Genomic DNA, 15765 nt, shown 5'->3' with positions numbered 1-15765 from the left:
CACACACAATGAACCCTACCATTGAGGGTACGACCTTTCCTTGTAATTCATCGTATGAGGGACGGACAACGTAATTCACACGCAATGGGCCCTGCTTTTTGTCGCCAAAAGAAAGGTGGTGGGGTTAGGATGGGAATGAAATTTGTTATTAATTCCAATGTGAAAAGGATAAAAGTATCAGTTACCGTGTCATTTGACTTTGGAGACTTGAAAAAGTGAATAAAATCCAGCCGCTGCCATACATACTCCATCACCAGTTCACTTTTGCCATTTCTCAGCAAAGAAGACAGAGAGAGATCCGAGAGAGTAATCAGAATACCATGTTTGCCATAGCTTCCCCATCATCATCTTCTTCTTCCAAGAAATATGATGTGTTTCTGAGTTTCAGAGGAGAGGACACTCGCAGGTCCTTCACTAGCCATCTCCATACTGCCTTGTGCCTCAGAGATATTGAGACATACATTGATTATGAGCTCCCAAAAGGCAATGACATCTTCCAATCACTCAATAAAGCAATTCAGGATTCATCCATCTCTGTGGTGGTCTTCTCTCAAAACTATGCCACTTCAAAATGGTGTTTGAATGAGTTCCTTGAGATCCTTCGCTGCACACAACATCAGGCACAGATTGTTCCTATCTTCTACGAAATCGACCCATCTGATGTACGCAAACAAAAGGGAGCTTATGAGAAAGCATTTGCAGAACATTTGGAGAAAAACTCAAGGAAGGTGGAGGAGTGGAGACAAGCACTTTTTAAGATTGCAAATCTAGCAGGATGGGACTCCTGCAAGTACAGGTCACTTTTCATTCTCTAACTCCAAATATCTGAATCAAAGTTCTTACTTTTACTTATTACTATGATTGGTCTTCATATTCATATAAATTGCTTTTTTCTTTCCATATTATCTTATCCGACAACTAATTAACTGGCAGTGAATAATGATGTTGGATCATGTTCTGCAATACTCGTGTACATATGACATATAAACTTAATTTCTTTAAATTATTGTGTTTACATGGGAAAAAAATTATTTAAATGGTGTCATCTCAAACTTGGATACTTGAGCTCTGAAAGTTGATTTTTTTAATATTTTTCTTCTTTTCCCTTATCAGATGACAGTTGATTTTTTTTTCTTTTTTTCTTTTTTCTCCTATCAGATGAATTTTTTTTTAAAAAAAAAAACTGTTCAATGTAACTTTTCTTTTCCCTACGAATAACTCATATGGTAGAGTAAGTTATGTATACATTTCTTACGTTGGAATGAATCCTTCTTACTAATTTTGAAAATGGAGGAAAAATATCCACACAATTTTGATAAAACTTTGAAGAAATTTATCCTTTTTTTCAAAGCAATAATATTGTCATGTAAAACAAACTGTCATCAATTAGTTGTCACTTTATTTAATACATTATTTTTTAATTAATTTTCATTTGATACATTAATACTTTCTTCCACAATTCATTTTCTTATATCAGGGATGAAGCAGAACTCATTCAAAATATTGTCACGGACATCAACAAAAAACTAAACCGTGGGTCCCCAACAACTGTATTAAAAAATATTGTTGGAATTGATAAAAATTTAGATCAAATTGAGTCGTTGTTAGAAGAATCCTCAACAATTGGGATTTGGGGGATGGGCGGGATAGGCAAAACAACAATGGCTAAGGTTGTGTTTGCCAAGCTCCGCTCTAAATTTGATAGGTGCTACTTCTTGAAAAATTTCATAGAAAAGTATGAAAAGCATGGATCGGAACATGTACGTGACGAACTCTTTCAAGAACTATCAAAGGATAAATCTCTTGAATGGCTCAGTTGTAGAAAGGTTTTGATTGTGCTTGATGATGTTAGCAACACAAAACAGTTAGATGAGTTGACAAGTGAAGCTCCTCGTTTGGGAACTGGTAGTAAAGTCATCATAACAAGTAGAGATAAGCATGTGCTTAATGGAAGAGTTGAGAAAATACATGAGGCCGAGGCATTGAGCTACAACAATTCACTTGAGCTTTTCAACCTCAAAGCCTTCCACAAAGTTGGTTATGAAAGTGAATATGAAGAACTGGTTGAAAGAGCACTTGCTTATGCCAAAGGCATCCCATTGGCCTTAACTGTTTTGGGTTCGTTTCTACATTCCAGACCTATAAATCAATGGGTAAGTGTGTTGAACAAATTAGAACGGATGGCCAATAAAGATATTCAAGATGTGTTAAAATTGAGTTACGATGGACTTGATCATGAAGTGAAGGAGATATTTTTAGACATTGCTTTTTTTTTTAAAGGTGAATGGGAAAATTATGTAGCAGCAACGCTAGAGGGCTTTGGCTTTCATGCAAGAATTGGTTTGGGAATTCTTGTGGATAAGGCGTTGATAAGTTATAGTCATGGTGCGGTATGGATGCATGATTTAATACAATGGATGGCTTTTGAAATTGTTCGCCAAGAGAATGAGAAAAATCCTGGAGGACGTAGTCGACTACGGAATCCTGATGAGATCCGTGATGTGCTAGAAAATAATCGGGTAAGAAAAATATTTACCTTTCTAATTAAACACTTGAAAATGAATGAAAAGAAATTGTTAATATAAAGCAATTTATTTATTTTCTTTTGGGCTTTTGTGTTTTTCAGGGAAGTGGTGCAATTCAAGGCATAAGTTTAGATTTGTCTCAAATTAAATATTTAAAATTGAGTGCTGATGTCTTTAGAAAGATGACAAATTTAAGGTTTCTGAATCTCTATTCACGCGTACGTGAGGATAAAAGATCGTGCATTGTGAATCTTCCTTTAGGACTTCAATCATTTCCCAACTCGTTAAGGTATCTTCGGTGGGACAATTTTCCTTTAGAGTCTTTCCCATTGTCATTTTGTGCCGAGAAGCTAGTTGAACTTCACATGCCTCATAGCTACCTTCGAAAACTATGGGATGGCAAGCAGGTATAACATACAATATGAGTTTCATAATTTTTCCTTTTTGTAATTTGATTCAAATTTAAGACTCTTGATTCCTATGTAATATTTCTCTTTTCAATTGTTGCAGGAGTTGGTGAATTTAAGGAATATAAACCTTGAGAGATCCAAAAAATTGATAGAGTTGCCAGATTTGTCAACCGCTGAAAGACTTGAAAGGGTTACTCTTTTCGCGTGTGAAAGTTTATGCCATCTTCATCCATCCATTTTATCTCTTCCGAGATTAGAGTTTGTGGATCTTGGGATGTGCAAAAACCTGAAGAGTTTGGGTACAGAGAGTCAATCAAAATTGCTCTCAAAGCTAAATCCATTTTCCAAGTGTCTACCATTGTCATTTTGTGCCGAGAAACTAGTCGTACTTCTCATGCCAGGGAGTCAGCTTGAAAAACCACGGGATGGCATGCAGGTAAACATATAATTAAAAGTTTTCATTTTTTTCTTTATAATTTAATTGAAATTCGAGACTCTTGCTTCTCATGTAATATTTCTCTTTTTAATTGCTGCAGAACTTTGTGAACCTAAGGGAGATAAACCTTGCTGGGTGCAACCAATTGATAGAGTTGCCAGATTTGTCAACGGCCCAAAATCTTGAACAGGTTGATCTGACATACTGTGAAAGTTTACAGCATCTTCATCCATTAATTTTATCTCTCCCAAGATTGAGAGATCTGAAACTTTATGACTGCCGAAACCTGAAAAGTTTGAAATGTGAGAGTCCATCAAAATCTCTCTTGCACCTATATGTCTATGGTTGCTCTAGTCTCAAGGAATTTTCATTCTCATCAGACAAAATGGAGAATTTAAGTTTGGTAGGAACATGTGTCGAGATATTGGACTTTTCAACTGGGCCTATGGAGAAACTCGAGGCGCTCTATGTCAACGGCTCAGCATTAAAGAATCTTCCGATCAATGACATCTGTTACATGAGATCTCTCCAGGCGCTTCATCTTTATGATTGCGGAATAATTGATAAATCAAAGCTCCATGCCTTATTTGATGCTTTGCTATCTCTAGAAACAATTGATTTGAGAGGGACACGCAAATTGACTGAACTTCCAGACAATATCAAGCATCTCTCAAGGCTACGACATCTTAACGTAAGCGGTTGCAAGGACCTTCAATCTTTTCCCGAGCTTCCTCCATCCATTGAACATTTAGATGCCGGCAAATGCACATCATTAAAGACACTACAATTCACTTCCCATATTAAATCTCCATTGTCGACAGATGAAATAACGGCGGGTTCACCATTCTGTTCCTCGATTAGCTATCTCAAAAATCTTGTTTCGCTTAGTCTTAATGATTGTGAACAGTTGTATGAACTTCCTGCTGGCATCAAGCATCTTTCAAATCTACAGTATATTGACTTGAGCAATTGTAGAAGACTTCGCTCTCTGCCAGTGCTACCACCGTTCTTTGAACACATTCTTGCCCAGGGTTGCACATCATTGGAAACGCATGTTATGGAAAGTGCTTATTTCTTATTGAGGCGACTAGTATATGCATATAAAGGAGGTTACATTTCCTACTCCGGAAGAAAAGCCCCAGAGTGGTTTAGATTTAATCAGGTAGTAGAGGCTTCCAAAGATGTAACTATTGAGCTTCCTTTCCCCACCAGCGACGTAATTGGCTTCATTTTCTGCTCTGTTGTTTTTCAACGCTCTTCCTCCGCCCTTTCATGCATAATGGATCCTAGTGGTGGTTGGCCATGGAAATCAACAGCTGCTATCGGAGAAGTGACAAATTTCGATTCACATCAAGTTTTTCTGTGGGGTGAACCTTGCCCATTCAAGGGCTTCCATAAGAAGATGGACGATCAAAACACCAATTATAGACCAAAGGTGCTACTTAAATTCGATAATGATGCAGGAAGTGTGATTGAAGAATGTGGAGTCTTGCCAATATATGCCTCGGAATATCGCAACTTCATTCATCAAATGGAATTGCAGCCAAACTTGGATTCCCAAAAAGAGACTTGTCATGATGCTGATGAGAATTCATTTCATGGAATCCTAAAATATACTCGTTTCTCCTTGAATCAAGGAAAATGTGGCAATTTTGAAGGAAGTATTATTCCAGAATGGTTTACTTATAAAAGTTCAACAATAAACTATGAATCTCCAGACGCGCGGATCAGTGTTCGGTTTGCTCTGGATTTTGACAACTTAATAGGCTTCATTTTTTGCTTTGTTATACCCCAGTTCTCCTCAAAAAAAAGGGATGAATGTCACTCGTCATGTGATTTCTATTTACATGATGTGAGTGAAGGCAGGGGTTTGAAACTTGATAACCTTTTGAATGGTCCAATAGGATGGCACTATTCAGTGGAAAAATGGAATTCAGATGATGTTTTTCTATGGTACGATCCCCTGCACAGTGAACGTGTACTACGGAAACTCCGAAGAAAGGCGAGAGGTCATGATGAGGAGCTTGAATTTAAATTTCATATTGGTGATTATTTTGGTGATGATTATTTTTCCAATAATTGCAATTCTGAAAGGCACAATTGCTGGATCAAAGAATGTGGAGTTCGTCCAATATATGTCTCGGAGTACACAAACTTCCTTCTTCAACAAAAAAAATTCAAAGAAGGTATTGAAAAAAAGAGGCCTCGAAATATTGATGATGACCAGTACCAACTCCCTTCAACAAAGAAACTGAAGGAGTCTTCAATCATTCAATCTATTCCCCCAGAATCCTGAGTCCAAGACTTCTCATGGTGTCCATAAAGTGCTCCTCCTGCTGTCCCAGTTGAATTTGGAATCTACAAATAATCACAGCAGTAAGAAATAGATTACCTGGCTATAATCCATTACTTATCGGTGTGTATCTCCCTTTTACATTTCATCTATTAAATTTGACTTTCGTGCTTTTAAATAAAATATGCTGCTCTGTAATATATTTAATTCTATTGATAAGTTTGAATGCAATTATTTCCGCTATTAGGATTTCAAATTGGTTTCTTACAATGGGTATATATCTTCAGACAACTTCACTTGTATGTGTCATGAACGCACATGGGACCCAGGGACACGTGGATGACAGAATGGATGGTGAGGTGGAGGGAAATGGCGATCATGCAATCATTGGATTGGGCGTGCGAAGGAGCTCACGTGAGAGACGCCCACCACAGAAGCTGAGGGAATAAAGTTTGTTAGATGTCAGAGAATGGGACGTGTGTGAAATTTGTGATTTGCTTCTCCCTGATTCTCTCCCTACGGATTTCTTTTTCTGATTCTCTGTTTCCCTTTTCTGGACCTTTTCTGTTATCTTTTCTGAATACCAGTGGCGATTCTCATTTTCTGGATAACTGTCTGTAAACTGTTAATACAGTGACCTCGTATATTGACTAATATGGCCAGATTTTCAGTGCATTGTATTGTGTTGAATACTGTTACGTTGTTAGATCATAACGGTATGCTCCTTGATGCGGAAGTCCGTTAAGGCATAACATAATAGGAAACTTGGTATGCATAGCCTAGCTTCATCACATCCCAGAATAAAAAAAACATCAGTAAAGTGAAATCATCAACCAAAACTTGAGATGATTTAGATTTAGGATATCTTGTAATTTTTTCTATTTAAAAAGTTGGCTTTCATAAGTCCGATATATAATTTGTTGGATTTCAGTTTTTTTACGAGGGAGTTCGACTTCTGCAGTGAAGCTTTTATCTCCCCTGGGTCTCATAAGTAAGCTACTGATATATGCACATATAGATATTTATATATCTACATTTAGGTGAGATGGTTATCCTTCTGGAAGAGGACATATGTATGTGTGTTGGATGGTTACTCCCCGTGCTTATACATACAAGAGGTATACTTGATGTACTATAAATTAAGGAGGTCAGTTATTCCCCATACTTTTATATATATATATATATATATATATATATATAAATACATACAGACAAACACAATATGCTGTAATGTAGGTGGAACGCTTATTCACTGGTGAAGATTGTAATGTGAGGCGTATAAGTGAAAAGATAGTTGTAGTTGAATGCCTTGTGATTATTGGCTCATGTTATAGCTTGGTTTTGATCATATTTGTTTTAACTTCTCTTCTTGAAAATATGTTTTGGAAAAATTCTTATGTGTCATTGCTTGACTTCCTCACACTTTGTTATTTGTGATTCAATGAGTCAATAATAGACTCACCCCTTTTTCATTACTTTGCAGATCAGCAAGCAATTGAATAGAGAGCTCTGTTGTTGCACGTTGTGGACACAAGTCAAGTAGAATAATGACGACGTAGCATCCCATGGTGTCATGGCTACTATGGAGGGGTTAGTGTTATTGTGTCGTGTCAGCTTCAAATTTATGTTGAACGTTTGTTTAAATAATGCTTGACTAATGGTGGGTAATTTGTTTTGAAGTTGGTACCTTGCATTATGCAAACTGTGATTTGTTTTGATACAAATGAAGGCTAATTTTCTTTAAACTCTTTTAGGTTGTATGGTGTGAATGGGGTTTTAATCCAAGCTAGCTAAACTAAGCATACTTAATTGTATTGGCTTGGTCAATTCGCCAATCACAGCTCAAATTGAGTCATGACAATCTACTGCATTGTTCGCACAAAATACAAAATGATTTATAGAAAATATACAACAACAAAAAATTCTTTATTCTTACTTTTTTAGGCTTAGGACAGCTCTTGCGGTCCTGATTTACTAAACTCAAGACAAGATGCAGTTCTTGACATTGGCTACAAAGCAGTGTTTTTAGTTGAATGCGTCTTCAATGGGCTCTTCAAGATTTTGATAGCTTAAATAGAATAATCATATCCATTTTTTTAAACTAAGAATAATCATATCTAATAATTTTACAAAACTACTAACCAAGATAATAATAGTAAGTACATGTAACATATACCCCGCCTATTTCATCAGTTTGAGAGTTCATTAAGTTTACATTTTGTATTTGGGATGCGTCAGCTAAAATGAATGAATAATTATTGTTATTTCTGTTCAAGCAAATCTTCTTTCGTTTATAGGAAAGAAATGAACCTCTATTTGACAAACTTTGCACTCCATGTCTTTACTTTCTCAAAATGAAAGAAACTATAAAAAAAGAAAAAGAAAAAGAAGAAGCAAAAAACAAAAGCAGTTTCTTAAAAAGAAAGAACCTAAAAAAAAACAAAAATTAAAAGCTGTATTCCTCTGTTTCGTAACCGCTAATGAAGCAACAAAATAATGGAACTCCGTATCTCTTTTCCACGAATCCTTCACAAAATCACATTGGACCACAATAAAATGTTACAAATTTTATTCTCGTCCAGATAATAACCATGTAACGGGAGAAATTAATCTTTTAGTCTTTCAATTTTTAACTCACTTGTAACACATTCCTTTAACTATGCTTGGTACAATTCAGTCTCTAAATTTTTGACTGAGACTCAGTCCTTTATATTTTCATTTTTTTATATTATAATCCCTATCTTATCCTATGTGGCAGTGACACCCATAAATTTACTTACGACTCAGCTGCACCTAGATTTTTTATGTTTTATTTTTTTTTTTTTTTAAAAAGAAGCCACACGAGACAGAAACCATGGTCGCATCCTACTCACCAAAACTTCCACTGCACTCTGAAAATCCCATTCCCGACCACGGCTTCCGTCTTGCGTGCCTTCTTTTTTCTTTTTAAATATATATATATTTAAATATGCATATATATATATATATATGTATGTATATATATATAAATCTAGGTGGAGCTGAGTACTTGTAATTAATTTTATGGGTGTCACTGCCACATAGGATAAGACAAGGATTATAACATAAAAAATGAAGATAGGGATTGAATGGGTCAAAATTCTAGAAACTGACTCCCACCTAGTCATAGTTAGGTACTAAGTTATACGAAAGTTAAAAATTAAAAAAATTAAAAGATTAATTTTTCCTATTATTGCTTTCATATTTTTTGCCATCACATATCAATCTTGAAATATTTTAGCTTCACGTACTGTGTAATCAATTAGAAAAAGTCGGGACTAGTGTCAGACATATTTGTCAAAATAGAATATTTCAATCAAAGACTTGGGATGAAGCGAAATTGACACGTAGAATTCTTTAGACTGCATGCAATGACGAACCCGGTTTCTTTCATTATAAAGTCGATTATACGTCTCAGATATGTAAATGTCATTCAAGGTCAACCAATATGTAATAAGCACACAATTTTAAACATATTTTGAGGAAAAATAAAAAATCACTTCTGGAGAATCCTTGATCAGTAGAGCGGCCGGAATGGTATGATCCTCCAGTCTCAAGCACAACAAATTCGAGGACGAAATAAGCCTTTTGTGGATTATCACACCTCTCTTTATAACTCATTACATGTCAATTGGAACCAATATAAGTCATTTCATAATATTTTCGGATTAAAAAAAATTAAAATTCAGAATTTTACTGTTTATCCTGTCTGTATACCATTCATCTGAAAATGGGCCAATTTTAAAAATTTATAACTAAATCTAGAAAAATTAAAATGAAGTAGTTCCAATTTTCATGCGAAGCTTGCTATGAGTTCTATAGAGAAAAAATAATCATTAGGTCCAATTCCATCCAGAATAATTTCAGAAAATTCGTCAAATTGCACTGTTTATTTGGTAAATTTTTGAATTTCCAGTATTTTTGCCCAACTTTGGAAGTGCATAACTCTCAGCATACAACTCTAAATTTAATAAGTTATCACTCGTTTTAAAACTAAAAATAAAATCTATTTGCCTGTAAAATTTCATGTCCAAACTCCAACAATTGTGCATTATTTTATGTGTCACAAGTTTGGTATTTTTTAGAAAATTTCTATCCCCTAATTACTATTTTCTTGATTTATTTCCCCTTTTTCCTTCAACCACATTCCTTCCACAATGCCTCAAGTATAATTCCAACATTGGAACATGGGATAACAATAAAATTTACATCAAAATGTGATCCATAACTTATTACAAAATCCATCTAAGGTTCATTATGCATTGCAAAAATTTCTAACATAACATAATATTCATAAAGCCATTTCATGCCAAGGCCAATTCCTTCCCTTGATGTTTGGTCCACTTCCTAATTAGGGCATAAAATAATATAGAAGGAATGAGATTTCAAAGAAATCTCAGTAGCATATGAATTATAATCATCATGTAAATCAATGCAAGTTTAATTGTAAAATGTCATGCAATCCAAATCATTCTCAACTCATAGGAATTCATACCAAATATCATGCAAGGAGAGGAACATCCTATTATCCACATTGACATATCACAAAGCATTTGGCCAAAGCATAACCAATGTCAATCAAATAATCAATGTCACTACGAAGTTCCTTCAATCCAAGCAACAACAATCACAAGAAACAAGCAAGATAAACAATCAAATTATAATTCAAAGCTACATTTGCAAAGCATGTCCACTTAATTCCTCCAAAGAGCAATGCTTTTCCTTAATTCCTCCTCTCAATGCCTATTAAACCAAATATAATCATAGGCCATATTAATCACAAAATAACTTAATTCCAATATTTAAATATTAACTTAACAATTCCCCCCTTTCTTTGCTTTTTAATTTCTTCTTTAGAATCAACCATCTCATGACTCAATCCTACACAATTTTTCATGAAGAATCCAATAGTGCAATCAGATTTTTAAAATTCAAACTCCTTCCCCATGAACTCCTCTTGGCCGAATAGGGGTCTTTAATTTTTCAAAAATTCTATTTTTGATGCCAATGATTTTAAACACTTTTCAACAACATATGCCTACACAACAACATGTTGTAAATCCATTGGAATCATCAAATCATGCAAAATCAAATTGGTTCTGCATGAACAGTAGCAGACCGAAATCATCCCCCTTAAACCCTAACTTGATTTCATCCAAAATCAATCCATACACCACTTAATCTTCCTTATTCCACTTGATTACCAAGTTTTCTATCCTTCCCTAAGCATCACACATCTCAATTGAATTTTTCATAATTTCTCAGCATTTTTCCAGTATTTTTCCAAGCAAAAATCCTTGTTTAATCAATGTAAAACTTAGGGATAGTGATGCTTGGAGATACCTTAGTGTTTTCTTCAAGTAAGTTGAATGATTTCTTGCCTAAATTTTTGAATGACATGGCAGACACGCAGGCGTTTGATGTGTATTATTTTGACTGAAGCTCCCGAGACAAGCCGAGTGGTGGCGGGTCCTTTCTCAAGAGGCAACGGCGATATCGACGGAGTGACCAAAGGGAAGTTTACTGTGTTCTATAAGGAGGAAAGCAAATGCGAGTAGAATGAGGAGTCGACAGAGACAGAGACAAAAGTGTGCTGTGACAGCGGTTGACGTTTCAAATCGGAGTGGTGGAAGAAATGAGATAAAATGTTAAAAATGAGGATGAGATTGAATGGGTAGTACATGTACCGGGATTTAAGAGGGTGGATCGATGGTCTTTTTTTTTTTAAGTTTAAAAGCTAGCAGAAGATAAACGTTAGAAGAGGAGGAAATAAATTGAATTTTCAGTCAAAATAATATACATCAGATGCCTGCGTGTCCGTTATGTAGGATTTTTCGATCAACCTTCAGCTGAGTCAGCAAGGTAATGGTCAAACAAGACTTTTCTGTTAGCCTGGGATGTGGATGCACTGTTTTAATTAGTTTAGGACACTGGATGCACCAAAAATTACTTTAGGACACTGGGCGTACCTGGAAAAATAGTTCGGGGTGCTGAATGCACCTTAACCCATCAAAATAATACACATCAGACGCTTGCGTGTTTGTCACGTAGGATTTTTTGGTCAACCGTCGGCTGAGTCAGCAAGGTAACGGTCAAATTTAACTTTTCTGTTAGCCTGGGATATGGACGCACCGTTTTAATTAGTTTGGGATACTGAATGCACCGAAAATTACTTTAGGACACTGGACGCACCTGGAAAAATAGTTTAGGGTGTTGGGTGCACCTTAACCCTGTATCTTATTCATGCCAACAATATCTGATTTTTCATGCTTGTATTATTACAGACGAAGAGGTAGGACTTATATGGGGAAAAAAGGAGAGAGAGCAACCAACCCCTTTCTTGTTTTTGATACTTTTCTCAAAGTACTATATCTATATTGAATCAGTCCAAATTGATATAAAACAATAATTACATATTATTAATTAAATTGTTAAAAAAAAAAAGATCATAAAGAAGTTCAACTCCACCCTAAAAGCTATAGAAGTGACAGCTCATTATAAATTGGCTGTCCCAGACTTTTCTGTGCCATCTAATGCTTTGCTGCTTCATAGGTTGAATGCTTAAACGTATAAACATATCTGCTTGAATTGCTATTCAATTAAAAACGTACGATTTTGCAATGATTCACATTAATGATCCCCCCATTGGATCGGATTGCATTGTGCCCGGTCTGCATTCACACACAAATATTCATCACATACAGTTAGTTAGGTCGAGTAGTTAATTCTTTCATCACTAATATTTACCAACTTCTTCTCAACATTTTCGAAATTTGGTGGTTCAACTCTTATTCCCATGCAAGGTCAAAAAAAAAAAAAACTCTTATTCCCATGCCTCTGACTCAAAGCTACTATTCAATAAGTTCGTGCTTTGTATTAGATACTCCTCCGCTTATTAACATAAGACCTATTTAACTAATTTAATTAGAAAAAATATGATATGTTTTTTCTAAAACATCATAATCATCTTCTTTAATATCTTCTCTCCTTCTTTTACTTAATTATGATTGGAGGAATACCTATAGAGATAATTTAGAAAAAATTGATAAATATGATAAATGTGTCTTATATTTATGACCAAAATCAATTGAATAATTAGGTCTTATATTAAGGACCGGATGAGCATGAGATTTTGCGTTAGGAAGGAAAAAAAAGACAAAAACTTGTTGAGACATTTGCGAAAATAGCACTACTACATAAAAAGCTAATTGTAGAGCTTATTTTTTACTTTTGCAGCATTTTCAAATCGCTACATATAAACTTGCGACAAAAGATATTAGGAATAAGCTGTAGCACTTTTGAAGCTACAAAATATTTTTTTATTTTTTTACTATGGTAACTTACTATAGCGCTTTTCTGAAAAAGCGCTACAAGAAGTTCATCTTCTACAGTGCTTTCTCATGAAAGCGCTACAGAATATAACTCTAATTTCTGTAGCGCTTTCTTAAACAAACACTACAAAAGTTTTTTTGTTTAAAAAAATTAATTGATATTCTGTAGCATTTTTTTAATAAAATACTATAGAATATATAATTGTTTAGAAAAATATTTTTAATATAATTTCTAAAACCACATTTAATGTTAATTTAGGCAACTGATTATATTATATGAATGCATCTGTGCATGAAAAGGACTAGCTGTAAGCAATCTATAGTCAATTATCTTCTTATAATATGATTATCTGTTCGTGACAAGTAGGAAAAAATTCACTTCAATTTCCTGTTAATAGACTATTGTCCAAAATTTTTAATTTTTTTCAAACTCAACAATGGGTTCAAAGGTTTGTACCAAAAAAAAAACAATGGGTTCAAAGATTTTTACAAAACAAAATTTGGACGGATGAAAGTAGCAAACGAGCATAGTTGTTTTCTTACCGAATGAATATTCTATTTGAGAATTTAAAGCTTTTATTTTTTTTTTTTGGGGGAGAATGACAATGTTGAATCTGATTGGACATTTAATATCAAACAATGAGCTATCGCTACTTAAACTTCCAATTTCTTACTACCCAAGCTTCTAATTTTTACAGCTTTTCACAACTATAAAAGCCCTTATTAGATATTAGTTTTTAAATCAGTCCTCAATTTCCATTCTCCCATTTTTTTTCTCGCATGGGGAAGCCTTCTTTCTTTTTGAATGATATAATGGGATTAAAATTTGATTAAGATAAAAAGAACAGTGACTTGCTTGCTCAAGTGAGTAATCTTGAAAGAAGAACTGTTTGATGGTGCAGAGGCAGAGTTGTTCAAACGTAAGCTGATGATAGAGTCTTATTGGTCTATCTTCCGCATGTTTAATGTGTTCTCACTGAATAGTAAGGATTGGGAATAATTATTTCTGTTATATACCATAAGTTCCAGCCCACTTATGATTACTTTTGTTCATCACAATTCCTTTTATTGACTCTGTCTGCTTTGCATGACTGATAAGCTGTCCAGTGGGTGCTTGAAGTAATTATGTAATTACTTCTCTTACCATAACTTTGAGCATAATTTTAACTATTTTTATTATTTTGTTACAGAAATGAAATGTGAAGGTGACTCAGGTACTTATGCAGGCCATACATCTGAGTTCCTTGCACTCGAAAAAGCTAAGACTTTGATCTCATGAAGCATGCTTCTTTTGATTTATTGACATCTCTGAAGATTCGTTTATAATTCTGAGTAGCGAATTGTGGTTTTTAATATCCTCCAGCATGCATAGTGCTGGTCTATTTGATAAAATGACTTGTATTAATTAGCTATTATAGAATGAACTGCGCTTTCCTCCAAAAAATAAAAATAAAAATGTTGCATATTTTGTTGGCCCGCCCCAAAAATACCACGGTGGACTGGAATGTGCTTCTAATTAGAAAAGATCCCTTATCATATGTTTAATTATTAAATAAAAATAGTATTCGATTAAATATGTATTTCAAATAATAAAATATTATATAATTAATAATTTTTTAAAAATAATCCAATAATAAAATATTTTTCTGCATTTATGTGATATTTAATAATCATTGCGTCATAACTCAAAAACAGAAATATAATCACTCATAACCCAGCTTCTTTTGCTCATTAAAAATTCAGCTAAAGTATATATTTATTTCTTTATCTTTATACAATATTTTATCTTGGTTTTTTAACTTTAAAAAGTATATTTCTAGTCTTTTCATTCTAAAATCGTTAATCTATGATTTTTGTAATAATCATAGCTGTTTTCAAAATTACATTTAATATGTTAGTATTTGAGAATGTTTTATCAATACTTAAGATCTGAATAACATCATTTTTGTTAGCAGTTTTAAAGTTAAAAGACTAACAATATACTTTTTAAAGTTAAAAAATTAAATTTAAATATTATGTAAAATTAAAAAACTAAATGTATATTTTAGTTTTAAAAATTTTTTTCTGTCTGGTAGAAACAAAAAAAAGTGTAGCTAGACCGTCCCTTTGAGTTCACTGCACCTTGTACAAGCTCATGAAACATTTATTTTGCTAAAAACAAACAGGTCCTTAGTTACTATTTTTGTTTTTGGCAAACAAATATGTAAGCCAAATTTTTGTTAAGAAAAACTCGTTACTTTCCGGAGTCACCTAGTGTAATTTTGAACATTTTGCTCCTCTAATTTTATCTGTAGACAAGAATTTTTTTTAACTATTTATAAGTTATATTATTAAATTTTTTTATATAACTATATAATTTTACTCTTTATTTATTAAGAAGTATACTTTCTATTTTTAGGATATATTATATATTAAATAATAATAAAACTAAAAAATCATTAAATTTTCAAATAGAGGCAATAAGATTTAAAATTTTCATGGTTATAATAAAATAGTATGTTGAAAGTTACTTATAAATATCATGTTTAGTGTATTTTTTTAAATGGTATACTTTTTTATTATATTCTTAAAAAAAGTCAGCTTTCCAAATTTGACTTTTGCTTTTGTTGCCTGCTGCGTTGCTCTAAGCCATCAGGGAACCCCATTGACTTTCATGTTTTAATAAGTAGATAACTTGAAAGAAACAAATGCCACGATCAGTATTAAAATTCTCACGGAAGAAGAGAGAGAGCAACGTTCTTGAATCCTGAAG

The 15765-nt window shown here is 33.7% G+C and overlaps 1 protein-coding gene across 1 annotated transcript; it reads left to right on the top strand.

The window, feature by feature from the left end:
- The first annotated feature begins 1661 nt into the window (after positions 1-1661).
- On the top strand, positions 1662-5667 carry LOC114734899 (disease resistance protein TAO1-like). Its single transcript, XM_028922547.1, has 5 exons — positions 1662-2519; positions 2627-2721; positions 2815-2932; positions 3036-3371; positions 3472-5667. The coding sequence occupies exons 1-5, from the start codon at positions 1662-1664 to the stop codon at positions 5665-5667; spliced, it is 3603 nt and encodes a 1200-aa protein (XP_028778380.1).
- The last annotated feature ends 10098 nt before the right edge of the window (positions 5668-15765 follow it).

The sequence above is a fragment of the Neltuma alba genome, unplaced genomic scaffold, assembly GCF_004799145.2.
Source record: "Neltuma alba isolate B1F8T4 unplaced genomic scaffold, ASM479914v2 tig00013156_pilon, whole genome shotgun sequence".
Taxonomy (NCBI): Eukaryota; Viridiplantae; Streptophyta; class Magnoliopsida; order Fabales; family Fabaceae; genus Neltuma; species Neltuma alba.
This window is presented reverse-complemented; position numbering and strand designations above follow the sequence as displayed.

Coding starts and splice junctions, on each gene's coding strand:
- LOC114734899 (XM_028922547.1), top strand. CDS start 1,662: ATGGCTAAGGTTGTGTTTGCCAAGCTCCGCTCTAAATTTGATAGGTGC. Junction 2,722..2,814: donor AGAAAGATGACAAATTTAAG/GTTTCTGAATCT, acceptor CAACTCGTTAAG/GTATCTTCGGTGGGACAATT. Junction 3,372..3,471: donor AACCACGGGATGGCATGCAG/GTAAACATATAA, acceptor TAATTGCTGCAG/AACTTTGTGAACCTAAGGGA.